Genomic DNA, 11415 nt, shown 5'->3' on the forward strand with positions numbered 1-11415 from the left:
TACACAAAATAAACGCTTCCAAAAGAAAGGTGCTTATTAACATTGTGGTCCTCAATTTGATGATGATTGTGATTCTTGAATGTAACCCACAGTAGTTACCCACATTTAAATACAAATTTAGACAATTAAAATTACAGAATCAAAATGATTATTTTCAATGACAGTGGTTAACCGTAGACTGTATTAGTGAGTAACACAAAGGGAGGAGTACTTAAAGAATAATAAAAAAAAATCTTTTCGAATAAAAATTCTGCATTCAAGCCGCTGATTCGTTTTCGGTAGTCACGTGGTTTTATGTGTGTCAGTGAAGCGAGCATCAAAACATCTCGCCCGTGGTTCTTCTGCTTCATTACTGTGTCGAGCTGTGAGCTTCGAAATAACTTCGCCGCTGGTCTCAACTTGCGCCGCGATGAGCCCAAGCAACGCGGTGAAGTGACGGAATATAACTTTTAAAGTAACTTTGGTTCGACTTAACTTTGACTTAAAACGCAGTGGCCGCCGGAGAAGTTGCTGCGCAGCACCATGGCTGCCCAGTGCGACGCTTTGAGTGGATATTTGCAGCATTCGGACCAGGGCTCCAACAGCGAGCGAAGCACCGACTCTCCTCTGCCCGGATCAGAGGAGGACCTGAGCGGACCCTATCCGCCGCCAGACCCGGAGTGGACCGAGGAGAGGTTTCGAGTGGACCGTAAGAAGCTGGAAGTCATGCTATTAGGTAAAATAAAATTAAGTTCAGCTTTAAAGTGATGAACGTTGAATAAATAAGCTAACTGGTTTTAAATTAAGCTAAACTGAACACTTTCGCCGCTTCTTTTAGCGGAGTGAAAACTCGAGTATTGTGTGGTGTTAATTCAACTAAGCGCATTAATTACACCAATTAAGCATTCTCAATTAGTCTTGTAATTACAGTCGTCACGCTGTGTGCGATAACAGAACGGTATGATGAACAGAAAGCAGTGGGTAGTTATGATTCTAAATAACCAAAGATGCCTTTAAGATGCAGTAACGCGCCCTGGCCACAAGCTGTCGCTACAGACGTGGTCGACTTTGATAGATTGGACAAATAACCCATGTGTGCGTTTTGCTTTGTTCTCACGAAAGTTGTCTAAATCACATTCACAACTGATGCAATGTACTGAAAATCTTTCATACACCTTAGGAAAAGTCATAGAAAAGGAAGTGAAGGAGCTGCTTAACAATTTGTCCTTATCAAATGCAGTATGTTTTCAAAAGAAAATTACCGTACATGCTGTCATTGATTCATTCTGCTTCTGTCGCCGGACTTAATACCAGGTTCCCTATATCTGTTGTACTCTGACACGATATGCAATTTTATCCAAGTGCTCTTCCTGGATGTGTTGTTTCATGATAACTGTGATCTCTGAATGATATGCAGGTGAACAGTTCATAAACAGTAATAGGCAAAAAGGAAATCAGTCACTTTTTTTATTGATGTTTTGAGAACTCAAGAGGTTGAAGTCATTCATCACATGTGGACTATTATATAGTGTTATGAAACTGGACTGGATTCATTATCAGTTTCACAAGACGTCAGTGAGCCGCCAGCAGTTGAGAGGGAGCCAAGCAGTACTTATAAAGAACATTATCAGGTGTGTTTGTGTAATTAAAACAATCATCAAATGTGTCTACATTGCTCATTCATGTGGGGTTTTTATCCACCAATGCTTTGGCTACCCACAGTTTCTTGTCTAAAAATACATTTTTCTGCTTTAAATAGTAGAAGTGGTTAATTTTTTGAGTAATCTTCAGCACGCAACTGGCCTTCAGTTCATCCTTTATCCTACACGCATACACGGAGTTCCCCTTGAGAATGTCCTGGTTGCTCCCTCGCTGCTCGGTACATTCCTCAAAGCTCCATGTCATCCCTAGCTCTTCCAGGAAAACAACTTAACCACAGACCGGCCTTAAAACCAAGTCTCCCGGACATACCACGTGCCACGTCACGTAGTGGACCTGAATGTATGATCTGTGCGTGTCCAGTTGTGTGTCTTGTATCCAGCTTGCTGTGTGTTTTCAGAATATGTGTGGTCGACAGTTTGTTTGGTCTCGTATCTCTGCTAGTATCCAGGTCCCTAATTGTTGACATCATAGCTGACATTACTCACATCTGGGATGTAAAACGGAAACCACCGCTATATGTCATTGTCTCTTGGTCTTTATTCTCATTTGTAGGATCAGGTTTCAAAATTAGAATTGTTTTAATACATGGTATTGGTTTTGGTCCTGTGTATCCATATGTGTGAAGAAATAACCTGAACAGTTCAAATCAAATTTGGACAAAGGTGTGAGAAAAATATATTAGCAACTGAGAACAAAGTAATTTGAAAATAAAGTTGAAAATTTGGGCTCATTGCTAATGTTTAGGGATATTAATGCTGGATAAAGATAAACACTTGTTTACTTTTAAACATTAAGATTAAGTCATTTATTGCTTTGTTACTGGTCACGTGGCCTTAAAAGTTTCAAACTGAAAGATTAGGTATTGGAATTGACATCCAGTTCCATTTCAGAACTGGTATAAAATTGTCTAATCCTTTAAGAATTATATGCCTCTGAGTTTAAGGGTTCTTTTTATTGATGCAAAATGTTTTTGTCAGTTCAGGATTGCAAAACCTTGTTTGTCATGGCGTCAGATGTTGCATCTAACGTCATATTGCATCTGAGCACTATGCTACTGGAAACTTGGTAAAAATGAAAATGAATCGTGATTTAGACATCAAAGCAGTCCAAAACACCACTTCAGTTCTAAACAAAAGATGACAGCATCACTGCTTATAATGTTTGTAAAATGACTGTTTGAAGTAAGAGAAGAAACTCCAGTAATGCGTTCAATGCATGAGCACCACTGCTTCAAAACTGGCAGTACATCCGTTACAGAATGTGGTTCATCATGTTGTGGAGGACGCAGTTTAGACAAGTTAAGTCTGGGAGCATGGCTTGGTGCTACACATTACCACATTCACCACACCATGGAACCACCCTGGATGGTACCCACACAACCCATCTGCCTCCAGCTCTCCAAACTAGCTTTTGCTGTAGCCAGGTGAAATGTGGGCATCCCCTTGTCCCTCTGCAGCTGCACTCAACACTGTGGCACCTGTGTGTTAGCTTACACCCAGAAAATGCATGACACAGACAAAATGTTGCAATTTATGTTCCTTCACAATTCAAGTGATTCTTCTCATTTGACTCTCCCAAAGTAACCATTTATTTGCCACAAAATAATTTTGGCGCTACTCAAGGATCTTCGAAAGAGACCAATAAGATGTCAGATGATAATAATCCTATTTATAAAGCACCTAACACAACGCATGTCCCTCTGTGATGGTTTCTGCATGAGACCATATGACTTGTACAGGACAAATGAAGCCCAAACACCAAAAAGTTCAGCTAACTGGTTAACGTCAGTTGGGGAGTTTTATTAAATCATTTTAGGAGGCTGGGTGGTTGTTCTCATGATGGTTTTACTTTGGTGTGGGCACTAAAAATTATGACACACATATGTCCTCAGTAATCATGGGTTCACTGGACCTAACATCATGAACCTACCAATAGCTCTTACAAATGCTAACACTGTTAGCATCCACATCACATGATAATTTCACTTGACACATATACCGCCACAAACATCTTAGGTGATCAGTTTGGATAACTAACCACACAACAAGCCATACGTTAACACATACTGTCATTCAGAGCAGCCACAACCCTAATAGTTTAGGACAGGGGTGCCCAAGTTCGGTCCTCGAGATCTACCTTCCTGACACTTTTAGTTGTCTCCCTGTTCCAACACACCTGAATCCAATGAAAGACTCGTTAGCAGGCTTTTAATGAGCCTCTCATTGGATTCAGGTGTGTTGGAGCAGGGAGACAACTAAAAGTGTCAGAAAGGTAGATCTCGAGGACCGAACTTGGGCACCCCTGCTTTAGGAGAACTGGGCATTTGTGAACATGAGCGTGAACACGATGGTTTCTGAAAAATACTGTAAATATTTAAATTGTATCATTGGCTTTGATCATGCATGTAGTTTGATCAAAGATGTTTTCATTTCTTCAGCTTGCTTCAATAGAGTATTGAGTATGTTTAAAGATGTTGACTGTAACCACTGTTTTCACACACACAAAAAAGACAGCACTCATGGCCATTATTTAGTCTTTTTTAAACAGTTCATTCTCTGAACAGTATTTCTGCTCATAGCAGTAGTAATAATAATATCAAAAACCTTTTAAAAGGGCATATCAACACTGTCTTTTGAAAAAATTATATACCAGGTTATGAATCATTGCTTCCAACTCTTTAACTTGCGTGAGTCCTGATGTCGCTGATTTAAAAAATAAAATTAACCATACAGCATCTGAAAAATGCACAGATTTTTTTTTTTTTTTTTTTTTTTAGCCATAAAAGTGACATAACCTCCTATGCTGATCATTGGCTGATTGAAGGCCACTCCACCTCTACAGCCCACTTCATGATTTACTCCAGTTACACACAGTCAATCAGGATTGTTTTTTATTTTTGTCTCCAAATGTAATAGGTTTTAATATGCCTGTAATTTGGTTTTTGAAATCCAAGTCTTGTAGTTTTTGATCAACATTTGTCTGTCTCCACCTCTTTGTAAACCTGCGGTATATTCAGGAAAAAAACATTGCATATATCTAGCGCAGCGCGGTTTATCCGGTTTAACCGTGACATGGTATAATTTCGGCCGACGATAGAGATATGGACTCCACGACTAATTGCGATAACGACCGCAAGTTTTTTTGATCCTGCAAAACTTCTCTGTGAAGCAGCTGTGTGTGTGTGTGTGTGTGTGTGTGTGTGTGTGTGAGAACCAGTTTGCTGCGACAGAGAGGGGTGTTCTGAGCTGAGGTGACTGACTGTCACTGCTGTTCATGTAAGTTTGTGGGATGCCTGTTCTGTCGCTGATATTTGCAAAGCCGTTGTTTGTTTATTTCAGCCGACGCACAGGGGGGGTCCGTCATGACCTGAATCAAACATTTGAGAAAGCACCACATTTAATAATGCAAGGATTTTTTTTTAAACCGGAGCAAAAATACAAAATCACCCAGGAGGAGATGATTTACCCAGACTAACTTCACTTCAAATATAAGTTAAGTATGTTTATTAATTTTTTTTTTTTTTTGGTGGTTTTGTGTTGAGTTTCTTAAATAAGGGAAAGCGCCAGTGACTGTCCTGAAAGCGCTTCATGTATTCAGAGCGGGAGTGCCATCTAGTGTTCAAGAGATGAAACAAGCCTCTGAACCAACAGTAAATAAATGTTCTTATTTCTTTCACCAAAACATCAAATCTAGGCTTGCATCTTAGATGTACCTTCCGGCACATTGTACCTGTAGTTCTGAGGTCTGCACAATAAATGTTTTCAAAATTACATTATATCTGTTTTTGTTTTTTGTTGTTGTTTTTATTTATTTATTTATGTTGATCAATTTATCTTTGCTAAGGGACCCATTCAGAAACGTTATGATTTTCACACTTAGGTGTATATCATGATATATACCGTTACCGTGAAGGGATTCAGTTTATATTGTGATATGAATTTTAGGCCATATCGCCGACGCCCACCCCTACATATGTCTCAATAAGACTGAATAATAATGATTACATACCTTGAAAGTGGTGTTTGATTTCACTCCTGTTGTGTTCAGACAGAGCCATGTAGAATTCCACCATGTGTTACTGTTTTTTATCCACAAGTAAACAGCGTTCCTTTACATTCTTCTTTGGATATCTCTCGGTAGCTTTGCTTAGCTTGGCCATCATATTAGCTCATCTTAGCGCATAACATTAAATGTCTGGAAGCTGATCCACGTCACGGTTCTCCTGTTAACAGTGATCACTTGTACGACAATCTGACTTGTTATCACAGAAGCACGTTCCTCAGCGAGACTTGCTGGCACCTCACATGTAGCAGCTCAGCTTAGTGCTACGCCGCGGCACAAACCACAAACATGGCCGATTCCACGCTTTCAGGAGAGGCAACATGCTTTGTTAGTCTTCACAAAGGGAAATGATAAAATCTGTGGTTAGATCAATTTTTTTAAGATTATTCTCACTCTGTGGTCAGCTTTACTTTTTCTTTGTCCAACACAGTCTCATTAAAAAACCTCCCACTTTCCTCCTCAAAGTGTTATCTTTGGAAAATTTGGCCACCTAATAAGCAACAATAGTTGTGTAACTCCATTCTTGCAAAACACTCATTTTAACAATTTTGATGTACTCACCATCAAAATACACAAGAACACTGATTTTACACTGTAAAAAAAAAATTACGCCACCCCAGTTCATTTCAGGAGCGTGACCTGAGATGATGTCACCAAAGCTCATATTCCTGACAGCTTGAGGTTTCTGAGCATTTATCAGCAGCAGGTGAAATTATGCTGAATTTCCCATGTTTGATTTCTCTGGGTATATGCCACCAAAAATAAAATGAAATACATCAGTATTTTCATAATTCTTTATTTGTTTATAATAGCCAATTTGACATTTTATTTACTAGTAATATGCACTTTAATGGCCACAGGGACCCTGTGATTTGCAACAGAGCTTCACAAGCAACTTGATAGGCCTGTTTATATTGTATGTTGTGGTCATTGTTTTATAAAAAGATGCCAACATGGCCCAAAATAGGAGGCTCCCTGTTCCTCATGTTTATCTATCAGAACTCAGAATTTCAGATCTAAAATTGCAGTAGTTTTTACAGAGTTAGTTAAAGAAATTTTGCAGACCCACTGTCTGACTGACTGGCTTACTCCATTGATGCTGTACTTGTCCCAATAATCACTGGGGAAAAAGTCTGTTGCAGTGCCCGAGCCAAAGGTGGCATCTGCACATGATTGAGCTTGTCTGACACATCTAAGACGAGCCATAAAGTGGGAACCAGCCAAAGCTCTGGGTTTTGTTTTTGTTGTGTTTTTGTTTTTTAAATTGAATTCTCCTACAACAGGAACGGCCAACTATCTACTGTGAAAAGGGGCAAAAAGATTAAAGTGTTCATTCCAACTGATGACTGCTCTGGATAATGTCTGTGCCATGCAGTTTCATTGCTTAAGCACATATTTACTCAGACACGGCTTAGTTTTTGCTTCATTATTCCACTGTTGAATTAGTTATGAAACTAAGTGTGATTTACAGTTGATTGTTTAATGTGTTGACAATATGTAAAGGGTCTCACTGCTGCACCTGACGACAGCATGTTTTTGTCATGAACATCTTGACAAGAACCTTGGTCAATTTGAAAATAAATGAATACACATGCATACATATTACATTTGCATTTGTTCTTTTAAAGATTTGTGACATTCTAGCCATTATTATGCTACACAAATAACATTTTTGAGTTGTACTTAATTGTAGCCAGTGAATGTCCTGTTCTCATATAGGGGTATGATTGGCAGGTAGAGTGAAAAATGAGCCCATAGTGAGTAAAAATATGGCAGGAGCTAGAAATGCCCAGAGCTGCTTGAGTCTCAGAAGGGTTAATCAGGAAATTTCAAATTTTCATAATTTGTTGGCCAGCATAACTTAAATCTTTTGCGCAAGTGATGCATCACACAAGCATGTTACCTGCAGAAGGTGTAAAATTACAGAAGAAATCTAGGTGCTTTTGACTGTATTTTTAGATATAGTTATCAGAGGGTTTATTAAACCTTACACAAATTATTAAAAGGAAAAAAATTACACAAATTGCATGCACACAATTTAAAATAAAACAGAAGGAGGCAAGATGCATATCCTGCATTAGTCTTGCGCGGTTTTGCCGGTTTATCCGGTACACGGTATAATTTTGGCCGACGGTAGAGATTTGGACTCCACCGACTAATCGCAATAATGGCCGTGGAGTTTTTCGATCCAGGAAAACTGTGAAGCGGCTGTGTATGTGTGAACCAGTGTGTTGCAGCGGAGAGGGGTATTCTGAGCTGAGGTGGCTGACTCTTACTGCTGTTCATGTAAGTTTGTGAGATTTAATTATTTCAGCCAACACACTGGGAGAAGGCGGAGACTCCGTCACGATCTGAATCAAACATTTGAGAAGGCGTCACGTTAAATAACACAATGATTTTTTTAAAACCGGATTACAAAGACAAAATCAGCCAGATAACGTCAATTTACCCAGATTGACTTCAAATATGAGTAAATTAAGTATTTTTTTATAAAATGTTTTGGTGGTTTCGTGTTGAGTTTTGTAAATAAGGAAGTGATCGTCCTGAAAGTGCTTCATGTATTCAGAGCGGGTGTGCCATCTAGTGTTCAAGAGGTGAAATGTCAGCCGCTGATCAAAAATGTAATTTTCACCATAACATCAAAGGCATCTTAGATGTACCTTCCGGCAAATTGTACCAGTAGTTTTGAGATCTGCACAATAAATGTTTTCAAAATTACATTATATCTGTTTTTATTTTTTGTTGTAATTTTTATTTATTTTAATCAATTTACCTTTGCTAAGGGAAACACATTATAATTTTTACACTTAAGTTTATATCGCGATATATACCGTTACCGTGAAGAGATTCAGTTTATACCGCGATATGAATTTTAGGTCATACTGTGCAGCCCTACCCTGCATGTACATACTTGTGTTATTTGAGAGTATGATTGTCATATAGAAGGAATAATCGTAATGAGACCAATGTACTGGATATTGATTAATCTCGCCCTATTGGTTGCAGATATATTTTATGTAATTTCTTTATTTTACAATTTTACATGATGTCATTTCATGACATTTTATTGATGTCATGATGCAACGCTGTCTCACGGATTGTCGTGATTCAGCAGCACGAAAATATACATTAATCTATTGGTTCGTCATATTGTCACGAAAAGTGCAAAATTGTCATCATGGGGGCATGAATTCATTCTAATTAATTCCGTGATGGCTGCACATAATTAAAAGTGCATTGGGGAGGTCGGGGTGGTTATGGTTAGGGTTAGGGGAAGGAGTAGGGTAATGTTAAGGTTAGGGTTGGGGGTAGGAGTAGGGTTGGTAATAGTGAGTTACAAAAAACCCTGTAACGAAACTTTGAATCATTTCTGGATGGGAGGACAAAAAAACAAATAAACATGAGACAGGGCTGCATGATGATATTTTACCTTTGACTTCTCGACCCCAAAAACTACTAATTTGGAAAACTTGCCCAGGGAATATTCCTACCAAGTATGGTGAAAATCTGCTCACCTGTTTTCAAGTTATTTTTTGTACATAATTTCAAAACGTGAATGCAATACCATGCTGCACCACGGGCATGCATAGTAATCAAGGAAACAGAAACTAGACTGTTGCAAAGATGCATTTTTATCTGATTAAATTAAATTAAATTAAATTTAAAATACATTTTTCACTGTGACTAATACATTCTAAAGAGTTAATGGACACAAAAGCACTCTGTGAACATTAAATGATCTTAGGAGTGACTTAACCCAATGATTCAGTGCAGAAGCAAAGTCTCTTTTCACGTTTGAACCCACTTAGCAATTACAAATTTGTTTGCAACTGCTGGCAGGCTTGCTGGTTCCTGGGCTTAGATCAGTACATCGTTTGTAATGTGACAACAAAATCTCACCCTGGCAGACATCTGGATTTGCTGTTCTAACTCCTGGCACCCCAGAATAGAACTCCCAAGTTTAATTGCTTGGAGACATTGGCACAGACATGAAACATGAAAGATAGTTTTGTGCAAACCAAGAAAAGTGTAAGAGAACATTTGTGGGCATTTTAAGATTTAGTATGGAGTAAAGAGACCAGGACAAAAGTGAGGAAGGTATAGCATTTTCTCCAACACGGATTGTCTAAATTTCAGTCTGCGCCAATGTTTTTCCATGCATTTATAATATGATTTTAATAACTCTGGCTGTGGCAGACTATTCTGGATGAGAGTTCTGAGGTGTGGAAGCGTAGCCTCTGGCTCGACCAGTGTGTGAACACTGTAACAACATGTTTGCTGTGTAACTGAAACCACAACCTACAATTAGGCTAAGTGATTCATTTTCTTGATTGAACTAATTTGTTTTTGTGCTCCTAAACCACAGACTGTTATTTGGTTGTATCGACTTGGGATAGGAAAAAAAAAATCACATATGGAAGCATACCTCCAATTTGTCAGCAGGATATCGTTAGATCTTTGCCACATTATAAAAGGCTTTTTGAAAAAATGCACAGTATCATCAGAATGTTGTAAAGAAAACGATAAAAGAAAAAACCTTGAAGTTTATATACCACTAAAATTTGATAGTCTTCAGAGTTCTGTACCACAACCCCAGAATATTGTTGAAATCAATTGATTTCTTTTTTTTTCTTTCAATAACTTGTACATTGTCAGTAAGTTGAAGTTTTACATTTATTGTTTTCTTCAGTGCATCTTAAACTTTGTCTATACAAATCTTTGCAACATCATAAAGCGGGGGGCGGGGGGGGGATCATAGATCACAAAACCCATGGTTTGGATCGGATCATGGCAGGCATTGAATTATTTTCAGATCAGCAAAAAAAGGCAAACACGACTTTGATTTCCATTTTTAAAAAATACTTCAACAATGAAAATGAGGTGCTATTGCCTGTGGTAGTGAATGAAAACAAGGTGTCCAGTGTTTGACATAATGTGCTAAAATTAATTGTTGTATTAAACTGCAATATGATCAGTACCATTAAATAAAAAAATTGCCTTTGTCTAAATCATGGAAAGTTGAAAAAAATACATAAGAAATGGAGCAAAGCTGATCTCACTGTATATATCTTAAAATTCATTATTTGAATAAGATGATGTCTACATTGTCCAGTTCAGAGGGTAACACTTCTAACTCTATTTATAATGTGAGTCTGACCCACTGGTCCAAATGAATTCAAATCAAATCTGATCATAATTCTTTTTATCTATACAACAAACTAAACGGTTAGAGGACAGAGCACTTGCTTGCCCTGTAAAAGAAAATCTCAATTTTTATCCTCACTCTCTATAAGCACATCAAATGCTCTGGTGAAAGCATAATCGTCCTTCTGTTTCATAAAGGACTAAGAAAGAATCCAAATAGCTGAACACCTAAAATTATCTCCGGCCTTTTCATTTTTATATGCACCCGGTATTTGCATTGTGGTGGGACACACATATATGCAGCTTTAGCAGGTGGGATGGGGGCAACAGGCTCCCCGGGTGTTAGAATTTAGAGTCGGTGAATAAGAGCAACACGGATGCAAATATGGCTAAGATGGCTAATGTATGTTAAATACATTCATTATGGATCATTACAAATACTGTGATTTCAAAAGTAACAACTAGTCACACAGTAAGAATAGACTATCGATGCTTCTTGATGCATTTATAATGGAATCGCAAGCCCTTGGCATTGTAATAAAATCTAATCGGGAGTTGCCTATAGAT

General features: G+C 38.2%; 1 protein-coding gene across 1 annotated transcript in view; it reads left to right on the top strand.

Annotated features, from left to right (window-relative positions):
• Positions 1–351: 351 nt before the first annotated feature.
• The window catches only part of LOC117523113 (protein bicaudal C homolog 1-B-like), a 205541-nt gene continuing 194477 nt past the window's right edge, over positions 352–11415 (top strand). Inside the window, exon 1 of the mRNA XM_034184536.1 lies at positions 352–715. Within this exon, the coding sequence (XP_034040427.1) occupies positions 523–715 (193 nt within the window). The 5' untranslated portion in view covers positions 352–522. The remainder of the gene's footprint in view (positions 716–11415) is intronic.

Source organism: Thalassophryne amazonica, chromosome 13 (assembly GCF_902500255.1).
Source record: "Thalassophryne amazonica chromosome 13, fThaAma1.1, whole genome shotgun sequence".
NCBI lineage: Eukaryota > Metazoa > Chordata > Actinopteri > Batrachoidiformes > Batrachoididae > Thalassophryne > Thalassophryne amazonica.